We start from the raw sequence: 18949 nt of genomic DNA, 5'->3' as shown, positions 1-18949 counted from the left end.
TTGAGTGATCCCAGGCCAGAGAGGCCTGGGAGGAAAGGTGTTCAGCCAGTCGGTTGTAAGGCGCTCGTCGGCACCTGCTGAAACGCTCCCACCTGACAGCCCCCTCCTCAAAGACTGTCTAATTACACATGGCAGGTTCTAGAGACTCAAGGGGGAGAGCTGCTTTCAAGGCCACCATGCGTCTGTGCTCCCGGCCCAACCTTATTTGCCTTGTGTTCATTTTGTTCTTTTGTGACTGCAAAGACCAATAAAGTAATATGTTTGAGGACAAAAGGCTTGGGGTGCCCACCCGTGTGGGGGTGCTGCAAGAAGCCTCTGCTAGGGTGTCTGTTGTGCTGTGTGGTTTGTTTTGTTTGCTCCTTTATTATTTTGTTTTGCTTGCCCAGTCTTCCCTTACCCTTGGACCCTTCTTACCCTTCAGGGCAAACCTTTGTTCCCAGTGTTCAGGCTCTGCTTTAAAGCAAGTCTCAGGCCGCCGGAGTTTCTGTTTAGGGCATCAAAAATTCCCATAAGATATAAAGAGCAAATGTTTTTACGTCTCTTTTAGGATTAGAAGAATTACATAAAATTTAATAAACATTTTCAATAATGGAAAAATGTGTCTTGTAATTCTTTGGCTCTTGCCTTGTTGAGTGCATCAGAGAGGAAGACTCTCGGCCATGTTTGCTCCCTAATCGCTTGTCTTGTATGGTGTCATCTTTTCTAGCTGTTTTGATATTTGTTAGGTTTGCAGATGAGTTTGGGGCCTCTGGCAACATAGAGACTAAGGAACAGGGTAAGAAAAAACCAAATGTTACAATCATGTTATTTATAACACATCATCTTTGGAATTAAAAGTTCTTTCTGCTCCTCACCCCCCTTCCAGGTGTGGTATCAGTTCGCTTTGAAGAAGATGAAGACAGGAACTTGTGTTTAATAGCATATCCATTAAAAGGGGACCACGGAATTGTGGACAGTGTAGACAATTCAGACTGTGAACCAAAAAGTAAGCTTCTGAGGTGGACAAACAAAAAACATCACGTCCTAGAGACAGAAAAGAGCCCCAAGGACTGGGTGAGACAGCACCGGAAAGAGGAGAAGATGAAAAGGTGGGTATAAACTGAGAGGGGAACCCTGGACTCTATGGGAGGGGAGGTGTCATGGGATCTTAGTTATAGTCCAGTCGTCTGGAGCTAGAGACTCAGACGATGGTGCCTTGTCACTCAGTGGCCAGTTCCCACATGGCAGCTTCTTTGTAATGATTCTGGGTTAGGTCATGCCATTTTGGGTAAACAGCTACAGTGGCAGCTGTAAAAGAGTTTTAGTCACTCACTGCTCCTGCAGCTGCCCTGTGCCAGGCCCTGTGCTACATCCTGGGGATGTCGCAGTGGCCAAGATAGGAACTGTCCCATCACCTCAAGTTGCTCATTGATGGTGGGAGACAAAATGGTCAGTTGGGCATCCCCGGAATGTAGGATCCACTGACACAGAGCCTTCCAAGAGCCGGTTCTTGGCAGAACTGGTAAAAATATAAATAATATATAAAAATTGAGAAGTGTTTATAACGTGGCTAAGTAGGTTGGCTTATTCCCATGGGATTTCAGTTCAGCTTTTCCCAGTCTCCAGCATTTGGAATCCGGGAACTTGGATGTAGCAGAAGCCAGGGGACAGTACTGCCTAGAAAAAAAGGGCAGTGAAGGCTGCTTGGGGGTGGGGGGGGGTGTGCAGTGGTGGAGGCAGAGGCTGTTCTTGCATCTTAGGTTCTCTTGCTATAGAAAAAACAGTGATCTGGCCCTTTAATTTTTTCAAAGTCAACTTTCTTGAGGTATAATCCACTTAGAATAAAATGTATCCATTTGAAGTGTTCAATGTGTACGCTAAAACCACCACCACATCAAGATCTCAAACTTCCCATCACTCCAAAAGTTTCTTCATGCCTCTTTGGCCCTGAATTCTGATAAGATGTTGTGATTTATTGGCTCCTTGTCTCTTTACAGCCATAAGTTAGAAGAAGAATTTGAGTGGCTAAAGAAATCTGAAGTCTTGTACTACAGCGTAGAGAAAAAGGGGAATGTCAGTTCCCAGCTTAAACACTATAACCCCTGGAGCATGAAGTGTCACCAGCAACAGTTACAGAGAATGAAGGAGAATGCAAAACATCGGAACCAATACAGTATCCTTTGCTCACAGGGTATCTTTGCCTTGGGGATAGGGGAGGGTAGGTGAGATCCTAGGAGCTCAGAGAGGTTGGGTTTATTTTCTAGTCATGGTTGTGCCAGGGCACGCTTTGTGGTAACCATAGGCAAATACCACTCCCTCAGGAACAAGGGCTGGTCTGGGAATACAGGTGGTGGGGAGGCGGTTGAGGGCCACCTCATGGAGGGACCAACCTGCATCAGGGAGGCTTTAGCCTAGAGTGCAAGGGGCTGGTTTGTGTTTTCAGACTCCTACAGAGAAGACCCCAGATAGTGCTTCCTGCCAAGAATGGGGGTGGCAGGTGGGTGCTTACCTTTCAATCCTGGTTCACCAGACTGGCACATGAATAAAGCATGGGGCTTCCCCCCCCCCCCCCGCTTTTTTTTTTTTTACTCAGTGATTTCTTTTTAATTTATTTAGTTTTTAAAGTTTATTTATTTTGAGAGTGAGTGTATGCGCATGCATGAGCAGGGAAGGGGCAAAGAGAGTTCCCAAGCAGGCTCTGTGCTGTTAGCACAGGACTCTATTCCAGGAACCGTGAGATCATGACCTGAGCTGAAACACAGGTGCCCCTTCTTTCTTTTTTTAATCTTGAGGGGGTAGTTCCTCAGAATCGAGTATGTTTTATTTTATTTTTTAACTTTTTACTAGGGAAAATTTTACACATATTAAACATAGAATAATACTTTGAACTTATAAGTACCAGTCACCCAGTTTTGGTGATTAACCTACTTATGTCAGTCTTGGGCCGTGACTGTCTCTTATACCCAGCATCCCCCAACCGAGCTGTTTCTTTCTCCCTTTCCCTTTCCCCCTTTCCCCCTTTCTCCCTTTCTCCCTTTCTCCCTTTCTCCCTTTCTCCCTTTCTCCCTCTCCCTTTCCCTTTTCCTTTCTCCCTTTCCCTTTCTTCCTCTCCTCTCCTGTCCTCTCCCCTCCCCTCTTTCTTCCAGAGGGAGGGAAGGGAGGGAGAGAAAATCCTAAGCAGGCCCCCATGCTGTAAGCATGGAGCCCAATGTGGGTTTTGAACCCATGAACCATGAGATCATGACCTGAGCTGAAACTAAGAGTCAAATACTCAACTGACTAGCCACCCAGGTGCCCCCAACCGAGCTCTTTCTGAAGTGTCTCCTGTGTCATTGCATCCATACACATCTCATCATCCATCTTTAAGAGATAGGAGTTTTCTTTTAATTAAGTTAGAAAACGAGAACGAGTGGGGAAGGGGCAGAGAGAGGGAGACAGAGGATCCCAAGCAGGCTCTACACTGTCAGCTCAGAGTCCGATGTGAGCTCAAACTCAAGAACTATGAGATGATGACCTGAGCCGAGATCAGGAGTTGGACGCTTAACTGACTGAGCCACCCAGGCGCCCCAAGACAAGGGTATTTTTAAGATGTGAGCTCCTTAAAACTGGACAGTAGTGCCTTATTGTCAAGTATCTAGTTTGTGTCCACATTTTCCTAATTGTCTCATAAATATGTTTTTACTGACGGTTGGTTTGAATGGAGAGCCAAGTGAAGTCCACACATTTTTGGTTGAAATGTTTAAGTCTTTTTAAATACCCTTTTTATTTTTTCATCTTGGAAATTTCTTGTCAAAGAAACTAGGTCTTCTAAACTTTCCCACCATCTGAATTTTACTGATTACATCCCTGTGGTCTTTTACATGTTACTCTTTTCTCTTTGTTTCCATTAGGTTTTGATAATTTGATCTAGAGGCTTGGTCAGATTTAGGTTCAGTTTTGGGGTAGGTAGGAGCTAGGATCCCTTGGAAATGGTAGTGGCCATCAGGAAGTGCAGTATTTGTCTGTCTTGCCTGTGTTGCCATTGCCTTAGATCCATTTTTTCATTAGGCACTTTTCTAATTTTGTCATTCCTTCTTAGCTGGAATCTGTAAAGATAAACTTATTCTCATCAATTATATGCTTATACTGAGGTATAGTTTATATAGGAAAGGTACATTATTTACTGACTATTTGGAATAATGGGTGGGTTTTTTAACATCCATTCAAAATGCCAGTGGGTTTTTCGGCCTTATTATGAACCTATGAATTTAGACATATTTGATGTGGTTTTAGTCCGTTGCAGTTTTATCTTTACTGATGCACAGATTCTTCCATGTTTTGTTTTGCCTTTTAAAATAGGCTCTTGAGAAGCGCCTGGGTGGCTCAGTTGGTTAAGCGTCCAACTTCGGCTCAGGTCATGATCTCATGGCTGGAGAGTTCAACCCCCGCGTCAGGCTCTGTGCTGACAGCTCAGAGCCTGGAGCCTGCTTTGGATTCTGTGTCTCCCTCTCTCTCTGCCCCTCCCCTACTCATGCTCTGTCTCTCTCTGTCTCTCAAAAATAAATAAACATTTAAAAAAAATTTTTTTTTAGTACTTTAAAACAGGCTCTCAAGTCCTTCTGACACAATCATAGTAGTCTGTGACGACTCTCTTACTTTCTGGTATGAAAAGATGGCCCAGGGTCATGTATATTTCCTACTCTAGATGTAAGTTCAGTCATTCCTCTGAGGCAGGAGTTACAAACCTGCTCAGTAGAGGGCCAGGTAGTAAATGTTTCTGGCTTCACAGGCTGTACCCTCTGCCACACCTCTGCCACTGTAGCTTGAAAGTAGTCATAGATAATCATGTAAATGAATGAGCATGACTATACCCCAATGAAACTGTTTATGATCACCAAGATTTGCATATCATTTAATTTTCCATGTGTCATGAAGTATTATGTATATTTTTTGACAACTTAAAATTTTAAGAACGATTTCTAGTTCATAGGCTGTACAAGTAGCCATAGTTCACCAATCCCTGCCCTAGGAAAACTGGTCTGGACACTAAGGGTGCTCACACAACTATCTGGTCATTGTTTCTAGACCTTTTCAGTGCCACACAGCTGGGAAATACACTTTTATTTTATTTAAAAAAAGTTTTTTTTAATGTTTATTCACCCTTGAGAGAGAGAGAGACAGAACGCAAGTGGGTTAGGGGCAGAGAGAGAGGGAGACACAGAATCCGAAGCAGGCTCCAGGCTCTGAGCTGTCAGCACAGAGCCTGATGCAGGGCTCGAACTCACAAGCTGTGCAATCGTGACCTGAACCCAAGTCAGATGCTCAACTGACTGAGCCACCCAGGCGCCCCCGCATTTATTTTAAAGAGAAAATTTTCCATGAGTTTATGCAGATATTTCCACTTCACATAGAAGGTTACGGGATTTATTTATTTGATGTTCTGTTTGAAACTTAGGACAGTGTGAAACCCTGTTCCCATACCTTGTTGAGTTGTGGCAGTGCCATATGTGTGTCGCCCAGGCCTATGTTGAGTGCGGATGCAGGCGGTCCTCATGCCTGTTCCCTGACAAGAATTCAGTTCTTCGATTTTAGCCCTCTAGTCAGCCTTGGGCTCCCTACATGGGGGATAGCAGGACTGATGGGGCCTTCTGTGGACCTGGGCTTTTCTGAGGCACTGTGTGCAGGCATTGTGCCCTGGAGTGGCAAAGCCCCCATGCAGCAGCACCTTTTCTTTAGAGGGAGGATTGTCCTTAACCACTCAGAATTCATCTTACTGGAAAATCTGACTTCCCGCTATGAGGTGCCTTGTGTCCTGGACCTCAAGATGGGTACCCGCCAGCATGGTGATGATGCTTCAGAGGAGAAGGCAGCCAACCAGATCCGCAAGTGCCAGCAGAGCACATCTGCGGTCATCGGTGTCCGTGTGTGTGGCATGCAGGTGAGGGGAGTGCTGGTGCATACCACAGGCTGGCTAGGGCATCCAGTAGCTTCTACTCTCCACCGTGGGCATAGTCCTGCTGTTTTCTCAAGATTTCAGCATGGCTGAGTGAGTCTGTTGCTTTCTGGTTAGAAAAAAAAAAGCATGCATGCCTGGTGAACTGTCTGGGGCTGAGCTGGTTGACTGAGTCCAGAGTCTCTGGACAGGAGTGGGAATGAAGGCAAGATGGTTAGGCCCTCTCCACCAACTGATATGCTAAGCAGGGGTCTGAGGACAGAACCAGGTCAGAGGGCTGCGTCCTGAGTGGTGGTAGATCAGAAAGGGTATTGCCTTGTATGACTGGTGTACTTAACAGGTTAAAGGATCTGATCCAGGGGTGTCCTATTGCTGCTGTTCCCCAGGGTCCAGGCTCTGAGACAGCTGTCAGCACCTAACCTGCTGGTCTCTTCCCACAGGTGTACCAGGCAGGGAGTGGGCAGCTTATGTTCATGAACAAGTACCACGGACGAAAGCTGTCAGTGCAGGGCTTCAAGGAGGCACTTTTCCAATTTTTCCACAATGGTCGGTATTTGCGCCGTGAACTCCTGGGCCCTGTGCTTAAGAAGCTGGCTGAGCTCAAAGCCATTTTGGAGCGACAGGAGTCCTACCGCTTCTACTCAAGCTCCCTATTGGTCATCTATGATGGCAAAGAATGGCCTGAGGTGGCCCTGGACTCAGATGCTGAGGACTTGGAGGACCTGTCTGAGGAGTCAGCTGACGAGTCTGCAGGTGCCTATGCCTTCAAGCCCATCGGCACCAGCTCAGTGGACGTGCGCATGATCGACTTTGCACACACCACCTGCAGGCTGTATGGCGAGGACAGCGTGGTACATGAGGGCCAGGATGCTGGCTATATCTTCGGGCTCCAGAGCCTCATAGACATTGTCACAGAGATAAGCGAGGAAAGTGGGGAGTGAGTTTGCTGGCTGCACCAGCACCTGAGAGACTCTCTGTGTCCCAGGCACAGCTGTGCTGCGTCGGGGAGGAGGCCAGTATGGCCAGGCGTTGGCCCCTGCAGCCTGGAGCTGATGTGCAGAGGCCTCTGTGAGTCCCAGCCTGAGCCAGCCCCAATCGCGTTCGGAGTCTTTTATTTATTTTAACTATTTCTTCAACATTCCACATTTGATGATGCAGATACCTCTTTCTTCCCTGAGTGTAAATGTTCTAATACAAATCTTTTTGTTAATTGTACACAGTGCTGCTGTCGTTCTTAACTAGGGGCAGACAGCCAGACCCCATCCCAGCCCTCAGAATCCTGACACATGCTGTGTCCTCTACCCTAGCCCAGGAATATTCTCCTTGCCACTGCCCCCACCTCACGGACCCTGAGGTCACCCAAAGAGGACCTCCACACATATAACCTTAGGTTCCTTTTGGGTCTGTGCTGGCCTAGTGTCCCAGCATCCCCTAAGAACTACGTGACCCTTGATACAGGTCTTTTCCTGTCTTCCATGCAACTTAAGCCAAAGTTGGGCAGCAGGTGTGCCAGACCTTGGATCCATCTCCTGGACCACTGGCAGCAGCTAATTGGCTGGTCATTGTGATGTCAGATGTCCTGGAGCCAAACCAAGGCCTCAGGTAGCTGCCAGGCTCTGGTCTTTTGGCGATGGTGGACTCCATGGTAAAAGGTCCCAGCAGGATGAGGGGGTGGGGGTCAGTGAGAAAGGGTGTTCCAGACAGGGGGGTCCTCTTAACCAAACCTCTTGTCACCACTGCAACCCACAACTATGCCAATCTCCTCTCCTAAGCAGCTGTAGCCAGGGCGGCCCCGAAGAGAGCTACTTCTGTGCTAGGAGGGTTACTGGGAGGTGTGGCAGGAGGTCTTGAACTGCAGAACCAGACACCAGGGAGAAGGGCAGACCCAGTGCCAAGAAGGTAGGGTCTTGATGTCCAGTTCTATCAGCCCCACACTCCTTTCTGAGGCCCACTGTGCCTCTGTGTACTATGTCCCCCAATGCCAACTGCATGTACTGGCCTCGCTGTGCCCATACCCGCTACACCCTGGGCCCAGGCTTCTGGTGGGAAATGTGGCTGGACAGGAATGGGAGGCCCCCAGGACCCTTAGGGCCTCTCCCCTGGGTCCCTCCCTCCCTCAGGACATCAAGGACCAGTCCAGGCTAATTGGAGGTGTGCAGGGTCAAACCAGCTCTTAAGGCTACCTAGCACCCCCCTCCCCACCCTTACCAGCTCTTCTATCTGCTCAGAAGGGCGCATCAGACATAAGATGGTTTGGAGTTGTAAGTCCTATAAAGACAATAGAGCAATATGACAGCGACTGGGAGAGTAATGACCTTATGCTGTGAGGGAGGGAATTAGGTCCCAGGCAGAGGAAACCCTATGGAAAGACCCACATTAGAGGGGTAGAGAGAAGCTATTGAAAGGAGTGGGAGTGGGGGGGGGGGGGGGCATCCAGGACGTGAGAAATTGGGACTGGGGAATGGCCGACCTGGTTTCGGTGTGGCTGGAGTAGGGACTCCTCAGAGAGGGGTCATGAGGCCTGGGACACCAAGGAGACGGACCCCCCACAGGCGCCTCCAAGTGTCGAATCAGCGAGATCCAACAATGGGACTACGCTCGCGGAGTCGCCGTCCCTACTGTTAGTAGGTCAGGACCCACTCCCCCGGGATGGCAGGGACGCATGCGACTAGAGCGTAGGACACAGGCTCTGCCAAAGGAGGAAGGACGGCCGCACACCCGGTTTGAGTGGAGGGCCAGGACGGAGACTCTGGGGTGGGGCGCCCGGGAGGGTGCGGAGCCAGTGGCCGGGGGTAGGGGTGTGTGGTCTCGGAATCGGAGGTACCGGGACCGGACTGGAGGCCGACTGGAGACGGACTCGAGCAGCACCGGGTCGCGCCGCTTGGAGCCGCCAGGGGGCGCCGCGATCCGCGCGGGGGCTGCCCCCCTCCGGAGGCGGGGCTGCGGCTGGCGGGCGGGCGGGCGCGCGCACGCGTCGTGTGTCACGGGGCGGGGCGGGGCGATCGCGGTTCTCCGGGCCTGCCGTCCTGGTTCCGCAGCCCCCGCCACCTCCACTGCCCCGGCGCGGCCCGGCCCGGCCCCATGTATCGCGCGCTCTACGCGTTCCGCTCGGCGGAGCCCAACGCGCTGGCGTTCGCCGCGGGCGAGACCTTCCTGGTGCTGGAGCGCAGTAGCGCGCACTGGTGGCTGGCGGCGCGGGCGCGCAGTGGCGAGACGGGCTACGTGCCGCCCGCCTACCTGCGCCGCCTGCAGGTGAGTGTGCCCCTCCCCAGCCCGGCCTCACCGGTCCTTAGACTGGGCCCCATCGCAGGCTCTCGGGACCGACCCCGGAGCCCCAGGCCCGCCAAAACTTCCCTCAGATAGGGAGTTTGAGCACCTGACCCTGAGACCCCAGACCCACGAGAACTGGGACCCCAGGAGCCCGCACTCCCAGAAAAGGCCAAGCCCTTGACAGCCAACTCTGAGGACTCCGGACCTGCAAGCCTAACTCTGGGACTGAGACTCCTTGGATCCCAGACCCATTGAGACTCATTATCTGAACCCCCATCTAAGTAGAATTCAAGACTCAGTTCTGAGAATCCAGTACCACTGAATTCTGACCAGTTCCTCAGATCCCTGAGATCCCAGATTCGTAATTGGCCCTTTCACTGGATCCCCTGGATCCTACCCTCAGACCCCCAACTGGAGCCACTGCCTCCACCACTAAGACCCCAGGCCACCCTGGACACCACCTGTTTCCCCACTGCCCTCCATCCTCACTTCCCCACTGAGGCCCTGGAGCCTAGATGATACTCGTATCTCCTAGATGACCCACTAAGGGTGGGACCTGAGTGTCTTTCACCCTCCTGTACTCAGCCACCCCTAAGCTCTTCTTCAGACTGACCCCAACCCTCTTGGAACCAAAGATCTCAGCCCTTGCTGACACTCCCTAGCACTACTCTCCCCACCCCCACCCCTCCATTACAAGCCACGTTCAGGCCCTGACTTAACAGACTAATTTTCTCTGAAAGTGAAAAGCTCCATCCCTCTGTGTCCCCAGCCTGGGGTGGGGGCTGCTCCCATTGTAAGGAAGTGAGATCTCTTCATGGCTTCCCCTGGTCTGACTATGACCCTATTTCCTTCCAGTGGAGGCTGCGTCTCCAGTTCCTGTTTCCCCAAGAATAGTCCTGCTGTGGGGGCTGGGGTGCAGTGTCTCTAGCTGGTCTATTCTGACCTCAGGGGAAAGGAGGGCCTGGAGCCTCCAGGCCTGGCCTGTGCCAGACACCCCCGCCCCATCCTAGTCCTTATCCTTTTGGAAACATCCTGTCCCAGCCTGGTTCAGGACAGAAATAACAGGATAAATTTGGAGATGTCATCTGGTCTTGCCAGAGGGGATGGGCCCTGGACCCTCAGCTTGTTTCCATCTAGGAGTGCCTGGGGTATGAGTGGGGCCCTGGACACAGAGGCTGCCAGCTCTATCGTGAATGTGTCAGACCCAGCCTCTCTGGGGCTGGGGGCTTGTTGGAGGCCTCTTTCCGAAGAGCCTGTGAGGCTCCTCTCCAGGGCCAGTGAGGCTTGGTGTTTGGGGACGGCAGAGAGGCCACGGTTTCTCTCATAGTTTCTTTCTGCATACCTCCCTCTGCCTCAGTCTCCCTAACGCTGTCTGTCATTATGACTCTCCCTTTCTCTGTCTCCAGCTTTCAATTTCTTTCTGCGTTGTCTCCCTCTGCCTGTCTCGCTCTCCCTCCCTCCCTCTCTCTCTTTCTATCTCTTCCTTATTTTCTATGTGTATGTATTTCTTTTTCTGTTCCCCTTTCTGTCTGCTGTCTCTCTGCATTCTGGCACACCCCATGGTACCTGGAGGGCTTTGCTGACCTCTGCATCCGTCTGTCTGTCCCCCTCAGGGAAGCTCCTTAGACCCTCTCTGGAGTGACGTCACCTCAGTTCTGAGACTTCCATGCAGCCTGATGGACCATCGTGGACAGGGAAGGGGTGAAAGTGGCTGGTCCCACAGCTGCCACCCCTTACTCTTCACACCATGCCAGGCAGGCTGGGTAGATTGGACCCCTGAGTTGCTGGGTCTGCAGCACGGAATCTGGGACAGGGGCCAGGCCCCTCTCCCATGTCCGTCCTTTGCCACAAACAGAACTGCCGCTTCCCAGGGCAGGTCTGGAAGATTCTTTGGAACAGCTGAGGGGGATGAGGGCTAGAAGCAGGGGTGGAGAGAGGAGATCCCTTTGGCCCATCCCCAGCTGGTCCCTCAGGCCCATCCCAGGGCCTGCAGAAGGCTCTATGAGGACAGGGCTATTCTGGAGTGTGACCTTGGTTTTGCGAAGGATCAACAAGATCCAGAGTGATTTGTTAAGGGTTCCAGACACTAGAGGCTCCCTGCTTGGCATTTCAGCCTGGGCTCTGAGCCAAACCTGGGGAGAGACTAGGTGTGTACTGCTGGCCTCAAGCTGGGGGGCCCTGGGCTGTTTTTGCCCTGGACCCGTGATTTTCAGAGCCAGCTGAGAGCCTCACTGTGGGGCCTGAGTGGGGCCCCAGGATGTAAAGCAGCGGCATGAGGCCACCCCATACCCCAGCTCCCTGAGTAACACCGTTTGAGAACCTTATTTGATATTCTGGTTCAACTTCAACTTCTGTGTTCATGTCTACCATTCCAGCCTTTAGCTATAATGGTCCTCTGTCTGCCCCGGTTGCATCCCGGGCTGGGTCTGGGCTCAGTACCCTCACTTGGCCCCCAGGTCTAACTGCCCATCCTTGCCCTCCCCCCCAGGGCCTGGAGCAAGATGTCCTCCAAGCCATTGACCGGGCCATTGAGGCTGTGCACAATGCAGCCATGCGGGATGGTGGCAAGTACAGCCTGGAGCAGCGTGGAGTCCTTCAGTGAGTGTGGGTGAGGGGAAGAGGGCACCGCCTCCACCCCATTATCCTAATGAGCACAGTTGGGTGGGGTTCCTTCAGTGGATACTGGGGTTGTGTGTAAGGCAGAGCTGGGGTAATGCAGAGTAGGGTGGGGCATGAGGGAGGTGGCAGGAGCCCAAGCTTTGGGGGGCCCAGGACCCATGGGGAGCATGTAAGGACTTTGGGAGTTTAAGGTAACTCGCCCAGTAAGCTCCCTGTCCCTCCATCAGGAAGCTGATCCACCACCGGAAAGAGACTCTGTCCCGCAGAGGCCCCTCAGCCTCCAGCCCTGCAGCTATGACCCCATCCACCAGTGACCACCATCTGGACGCTGCTGCTGCCAGGCAGCCCAATGGGACGTGTCGAGCTGGGTTTGAGCGGCAGCACAGCCTCCCTAGTTCCGAGTATCTCGGGGCGGACGGAGGCCTCTACCAGGTATGTGGGGAGGACATCCTGGCGGAGGGAGGTGGGTGGAGCTTAGGCTTGGTCCAGAGGTTCCAAGGGTCCAGTCGGGTCAGTGATGCAGAGCCGTAGCCCGCCCGTGCCAAGAGCTCAGGGCTTAAGCCAGGCCGGTATACCAGATGGCAGCGTGTCCTCCCAGATCCCGCTTCTGTCCTCTCAGATCCCACCACAGCCTCGCCGAGCAGCACCTGCCACGCCACCTCCACCTGTGAAGCGCCGAGACCGGGAGGCCCTGATGGCCTCAGGCAGTGGTGAGAGGCGGGATTGGGGCAATTGGGGAAGCACCCTGTGGTGGAATGATTGCTTTGCCTGTGTCAGGAAGTTGGGGGCTCTGGGCTTGGAGGGGTGGGTCTAGCAGAGAAACCAGGCCCTGTGTCGGGAGGGTGGGGCTCAGGGCCTGGAGGGGTAGGGGACCCAGGGGGCTGTCCCAGCACAGCATCCACTCTCTGCCCACAGGCGGCCGCAACACCACGCCCTCCGGGGGCAGTTCTGTGTCCAGTGGCTCCTCAGTCAGCAGCACCTCCCTTGACACGCTCTGTACCGGCTCTAGCTCGTCTGAGCTGGGCCCCAGCTGCTCACCCACGCCCCCACCTGTGCCCCGCCGAGGCACTCACACCACTGTGTCCCAAGCTCAGCCCCCTCCCTCCAAGGTGCCAGCCCCTGAGCCCCCTACAGAGGAGGTGGCAGTTGATACAACCTCAGCCCCTGATGAGCTGGAGGCCCTGGGTGCGCTGAACCTGGGGACCACAGAGGAGAAGGTGGTGGCCGAGACTGCTGTGCCCAAGACCATCGGGGCAGAGCTGATGGAGCTCGTGCGGAGAAACACCGGCCTGAGCCACGAGCTATGCCGTGTGGCCATTGGCGTCGTGGTGGGTCACATCCAGGCCTCTGTGCCGGCCAGCTCGCCTATCATGGAGCAGGTCCTCCTCTCGCTGGTAGAGGGCAAGGTGAGGGTGGGCGGCAGGGCCAGGGGCCTCCCCATCCTCGGGCCGCCCTGCCTCCCCTGCCCCATTCCCACTCTCATGCTTGTGTCCAGCCTTGACTCGACAGGTGTTTATTGAGCTCTAGCCTGGCCTTCATTGTGCTGGGTGCTGGGGACATTTGAGCTGATCCTTGGAGGAGAAAGGGAGGAAGAGCATTCCAGGCAGAGGCTCAGCCTGGACCAAGGCCATGAGGCAGGACCGAGCTTGGCTCGCAGGAGGAGGTGGAACAAGGCCAGCATGGCTGTAACACAGGGAGTGAGGGAACAGGTGGTGTGGGAGAGGTGAGACCCGGGGCAGGTGATAGATGAGACCAGATGCAGGTGGGCAAGAGTCATCTCTGGCTGCAGGGCAGGAGTGGACATAGAGCATGAGAGAAGGCAGTACCTCGCTGGCCTTGGCAGTGGAAAGGAGTGGGTGCTTTGAGAGCTGTGACAGAGGCCTCAGTACTGACTCAGGTGTGAGTCAGGTGCGTGGGCATTGTAGGGTGGGTGGGATCTTTTGCCAGGGTTGGGGCACTGGTCAGGAAGCAGGATTGGAGGGCGACGAGCCATCTCCATATGGGGACTAGATGGGCCCAAGGTCCCTCCTTAGGGCCCCATGACCTAGCAGCTCTGGTGTGGGGTGGAGGGAGCAGCAGGTCAGTGGACTTGTCTGTGTTGAGTACGGTGGGTGCTGCCAGGCTGGAAGCATTTGGGGGAGACGGGGGAGGTGGGGAGATGACAAGGCCTGGTGCCACTTCATGTGGATTCGGAGGGTAGCATCTCAGTCACGCTCAGGCAGTGATACAGTCGGTGGCCTTCCTCGAGGAAGATGTTTCTACAGGGCTGGGATGAGCGGCAGGTTGTTGCAAGGCACCCACAGATGTGTCTCAGGCAGAATCTGGGCCCAGCAGGTTATCAAGACTGGGGGCAGTGGACTTGCTTGCAGAGGGGGTGTAGAACTGGGCTGGTGCCCTTGGGAGCTTTGATGTTGAGGTGTGGGCCACAGGAGCAGGGTCCTTAGTGGGAGCTCGAGGTGGGGCAGAGGGGAGGAAGGAAGAGAACCAGGGGCTGGTCCCCTCACAGGTTCTGGGAGGACACTGACTAGGAGCAGCCCTGAGAGATGAGGCTGGGAACCCTTTCCTGTTGTCGGCCTGGAACTCACGCCTGTGACATTCTCAGGGTCTGGGTTGACTTCTAAACCTTGGGGGCTTCCTGGAGAAGGTGAGGGACAAGGAATGTGCTGAGCCATTCCTCTCTCCCCCCCAGGACCTGAGCACTGCCCTGCCCTCAGGGCAAGTCTGCCATGACCAGCAGCGGCTGGAGGTGATCTTTGCAGACCTGGCTCGGCGCAAGGACGATGCCCAGCAGCGCAGCTGGGCCCTGTACGAGGATGAAGGGGTCATCCGCTGCTACCTGGAGGAGCTGCTGCATATTCTGGTGCGGGGTGGGGGCCCACGGGTGTCTCCCCCCGACCCTGCACTGTCCCCTCCAGTGCTCAGGAGCCTCCCCTGCGTGTACGCAGCTCGCTTATGTGTGGCCACATGGCTCACAACTGACTGATTGTGTCATGCTTCCTCCTCTCCACAGACGGATGCAGACCCCGAAGTTTGCAAGAAAATGTGCAAGAGAAATGAGTTCGAGTCTGTCCTGGCCTTGGTGGCCTACTACCAAATGGTGTGTGCAAGACAGAGGGGCGGGGGCGTGGAGGCACCCGGGTAGAGGTGGGGGTTCCAGGCACTGAGTGCACAGGGTCTCCTGCCAGGAGCACCGGGTCTCCCTGCGGCTGCTGCTCCTCAAGTGCTTTGGCGCCATGTGCAGCCTGGATGCAGCCATCATCTCCACACTCGTGTCGTCTGTGCTGCCTGTGGAGCTGGCACGGGACATGCAGACAGACACGCAGGGTGAGGCGAGGGGGAGCTTCCTGCCGTGTGGGGGGTTCCCACCATCTGTAGGGGCTCTCACCGCCTGCCTTGCCCCCCAGATCACCAGAAACTCTGTTACTCCGCCCTCATCCTGGCCATGGTCTTCTCCATGGGGGAGGCAGTGCCATATGCGCACTATGGTAAGTGAGCAGGTCACCGACCAGCTGACCGCTGGGAGCCCCACTGCACGTACCTGACAGGGATCGGGTGTCCCCAGAGCTGACGGAGACCCAGGGGGCTGGGTGGTGTGCACAGACGGGGAGGGCTGACTCCGTGCACCCCTCTCCCAGAGCACCTGGGCACACCCTTTGCCCAGTTCCTGCTGAGCATCGTCGAGGATGGGCTGCCCCTGGACACCACAGAACAGCTGCCCGATCTCTGCATGAACCTGCTTCTGGCTCTCAACTTGCACCTGCCAGGTGGGAATGGGGCCCAGCGGGAGGTGGCCGACTGGCTGGGTACCTGTGCGCTGATCTACTGACACCCATGTCCTTCCTCAGCCCCTGACCAGAACGTCATCATGACCGCCCTGAGCAAACACTCCAACGTCAAGATCTTCTCCGAGAAGCTTCTCTTGCTCCTGAACAGAGGAGGTGAGGGTGCAGGAATCTGTGTGGTGCTGCTTCGCTGTCCTGGGACTCCATGATCCCCAATAACTCCCTGCAGTGGCTCTGGCCCTCCCACGGTGACAGCCCTGACCCCTCTTCTCTTCCCCCTGCTTCCTAGATGACCCCGTGCGCATCTTCAAACATGAGCCGCAGCCGCCACACTCCATCCTCAAGTTCCTGCAGGACGTGTTCGCCAGCCCCGCCACGGCTGCCATCTTCTACCACACAGACATGATGGCACTCATTGACATCACCGTGCGCCACATCGCGGACCTGTCGCCCGGAGACAAGGTACCTAGAGGTGGCTGCAGTGGGGATGGGAGGTGTGTAGAAACCGAAATAAAATGGACTGGAGACAGGACACTGACGGAGACTGGGGACGGGGCACAGCTGGAGCCAGGCCAGTGTGGAGGCCACTCAGTAAGCCATGGCAGGTGTGCCCAGACCCAGAGGAGCCCCGGTGAGCTGATCTGGGCCAGACTTTCTGGACAGAGCTGGGGTGGGGAGGGCAGCGGGGTCAGACGGGAGGAGGTGGCATTTACACAAGGCCTCAGAGGCTGCAGCAGGAGCTTCTGATCTCAGAAGAGGAGAAGTGACCTGATGGACACCCCGAACGGAGTGTGGACTGTATGAGTCCGGGGGAGGCAGAGGTCTGTGAGGAAGCAGCCGCAGCTGTCAGGGCAGCCCAGCCGTGGCCTCCTGGGAAGAGGTCAGATTTGTGGGTATGGGAAGTGGGTCCCAGGGCTTACCACTGGACTTGTGTTGAGCAATCAAGTGGATGAAGTGTGATTACTGAGGTGGGGAAACACTCTTGGGGGGGTGGAAATGGAGTTGCATTTTGACGTGTCAGGTTTGAGAAGATACCTGTTAGACAGCCAGGTACAGAGCACATTCAGGGGCAGTGGAGCCGAGTTGGGACACTGGAGAGACACACTGGAGAGTTGCCTGTGCACCAGTGTGACGGGAAGCCTGTTTCAGGGCCACCACCTAGAGTGTGAGGAGGAGGGGTCAGAGGGCAGCTCGGGCCTCGGCCCAGGGCACAGTGAGGACAAGTAGGGAGGAGCCCAGGAGGAAACCCTGGAGAGAGCAGGAGCCCAAAGCAAGGTTCGGAGGAGGAGGGAAATGAGCCGTCTCCACAGTTAAGAGCCTGAGTAAGACGGAGGCTGCTAATTGGCCACTGGAATTGCCCCCACAGAGTCCCCAAGTGACTGACAAGCAGCGTCCATGGAGTGGAGGGAAAAAGAATGGAACGTTTAAGAGAGAATTTGAAGTTGGAGGGGAGTGAGGGGGAAATTGGAAGCCGTAAATGGAGACAACCCCTGTAGTTCTTCTGTGAAGGGAGCAGAAAAGAGGGGGTCCGCCTGAGGGAGATGTGGAGTCATCAGGAAGTGTTCTAGAGGTAGGAGATGCTGGTGCAGGTGTCTGGGCCAGAGGGAATAATCCAGCAAGCATCAAGAAATGGCTGACGGGAGAGTGGGCCACCACAGAAGTCAAGTAGATCAGGCAGTGGCAGAGGGCCCAGGGCTGTGGAGGGACACCCCTCACCCTAAAGGGAGCCAAGGCAGCTTATTCTGGCAGAGACAGGTGAGATGTCGGTGCTGCGAGGGGAAGACAAGGGCTTTCTGAAAGATTGCTTGTTTTCTCCATGAAGCACAAGGCCAGCTGTCCAGGCACTTTGGGGTCTGGAAAGCCTAGAAGAGGTGGGCCGTGGTCCTTAAGGGCGTGTGAACATACCGGAGAAAAGTGGCAGGAGCCAAGGCAGTGCTGCGTGTCCATCTGAGGCTTGTGGTAGGGAAGGAAGCTGAGGCCTGCACACGGCTCTGTGGCTGTCTAGGGCTTAGACACTGGGCAGTGATTTGCAGGTGCTGTGGTCTGACCAGGCTGGGGGGTTACAGGGTGGTGCTGCCTAGAGAAGGGATTGAGTCCTCTAACCATAGGGAAAGAGGGAAATAAGGGATGGTGAGGGGGGCAGACAGAGGAAAAGCACTGGGATCGTGTCAGTGGATTGGGGGTCTGTGGGGAAAAGGAGCAGCTGGGGTGTCAGACTAGAGGGCGTGTTAGAGCTGGACTCTGGGCCCGTGTGGAAGGTAGGATGGTGGCCAGGTCCTAGGAGTGGGTTGGGTACGAGGTGTGCCGACAGAGGGGAGAGAGCAGTGTCACGGAAGACAGCTGTGTTACTGGCCTGTGCATTTAGATGGACGGCTGTGCGCTTTAGTCAGAGAAAGAACATGAGAAAGCCTTCAGTTTTGGGAAGATGGAGCTGGCGGTTTTCCCTTGCCGCCTCTCTGAGCCAGGACTCCTGGGGGCTGGCCACGTTCTGGGACGCCTGTGTCTGGAATGGTCCATTCATTCACTTACTCAGCAACTGTTGAAGGCCAGTTCATGTGGCAGGCACATTGTGGGCGCTGGGGATGCAGCCCTGATCTTCGGTGCCGTGAGGCGGTCCGCAGCCCTGGGGTCCACGTGGCAGCCTGTTCCTGTCTGGTGGCAGTGGCAGTGCCTCCCAGGGTCCCTGAGCTCACCTGCTCCTCCCACAGCTTCGCGTAGAGTACCTCTCCCTGATGCACGCCGTCATCCGCACCACACCCTACCTGCAGCACCGCCACCGGCTGCCCGACCTGCAGGCCACACTGCGCCGCATCCTGACTGAAGAGGAAGCCTCGCCCCAGGGCCAGATGGACCGCATGATTGTCCGAGAGATGTGCAAGGAATTCCCGGTGCTGGGCGAGGACCCCAGCTAGCGCCTTCCTCCCCTCCCTTCCCTGCAGCCCCGGTCAGGGTGCAGGGGACGCGGAGGCTTGGCCCTAAGCATGTTTTGCACAGACGGTGTGGGGGAGGTGGTGGTGGAAGGGACCTGAGCAGGGCCCCCACCTGAAGTAGAGCCAGTGCCAGGGGCCAAGTGTGGGATTGGGGACCACGCTCTGGGAGCTATGCTGGGGCAGAGGGCCTGTGTGAGCTAAAGCCCCTCCATCTCCCGGTAGGCTGCCTCTTCAGCATGCCGCCTCCCCCCCCCCCCAGCACAAACACACACTCAGAGTCCCGCTGCTGCTCCGGGCTGGGCTAGAGCCGCCATCCCTGTCCTGCCTTGTCTGGGTCCTGGGCCTCAGCAAGCCATGTCTTTGGGGTGAGGGGAGCCACCTTCCGCCAGCTGTTCTTTGCCTTAGCTTTGCAGTGAGTGCTTCTCCTGTGCTCCCCG

At 55.0% G+C, this 18949-nt stretch overlaps 2 protein-coding genes across 6 annotated transcripts in view; both read left to right on the top strand.

Annotated features, from left to right (window-relative positions):
* IP6K2 (inositol hexakisphosphate kinase 2) overlaps positions 1-7126 on the top strand; it is a 30481-nt gene extending 23355 nt beyond the window's left edge. For both annotated transcript variants that reach the window (XM_049640377.1, XM_049640376.1), the window contains exons 3-6: positions 866-1088; positions 1977-2152; positions 5721-5896; positions 6352-7126. In XM_049640377.1, the coding sequence (XP_049496334.1) occupies positions 866-1088; positions 1977-2152; positions 5721-5896; positions 6352-6852 (1076 nt within the window). In that variant the 3' untranslated portion in view covers positions 6853-7126. The remainder of the gene's footprint in view (positions 1-865; positions 1089-1976; positions 2153-5720; positions 5897-6351) is intronic.
* A 90-nt stretch (positions 7127-7216) lies between these two features.
* NCKIPSD (NCK interacting protein with SH3 domain) lies at positions 7217-18949 on the top strand. 4 transcript variants are annotated; one of them, XM_049640374.1, is made up of 14 exons: positions 7217-7556; positions 8464-8539; positions 11670-11779; positions 12028-12232; positions 12420-12510; positions 12716-13206; positions 14490-14660; positions 14811-14897; positions 14986-15124; positions 15205-15285; positions 15436-15564; positions 15646-15738; positions 15872-16044; positions 18291-18949. In XM_049640374.1, exons 3-14 carry the CDS (start codon positions 11733-11735, stop codon positions 18492-18494), a joined length of 1911 nt encoding a protein of 636 aa, XP_049496331.1. In that variant the 5' UTR covers positions 7217-7556; positions 8464-8539; positions 11670-11732; the 3' UTR covers positions 18495-18949. The 4 variants fall into 4 exon arrangements, with proteins under 4 accessions (XP_049496331.1, XP_049496332.1, XP_049496330.1 ...); XM_049640375.1 differs by lacking the exons at positions 7217-7556; positions 8464-8539 and adding an exon at positions 7571-7810; XM_049640373.1 differs by lacking the exon at positions 7217-7556 and having other exon boundaries at positions 8354-8539.

Source organism: Panthera uncia, chromosome A2 (assembly GCF_023721935.1).
Source record: "Panthera uncia isolate 11264 chromosome A2, Puncia_PCG_1.0, whole genome shotgun sequence".
Lineage (NCBI taxonomy): Eukaryota > Metazoa > Chordata > Mammalia > Carnivora > Felidae > Panthera > Panthera uncia.
Note: the sequence above shows the minus strand (reverse complement) of the source record. Positions and strands in the feature narration are given on the sequence as shown.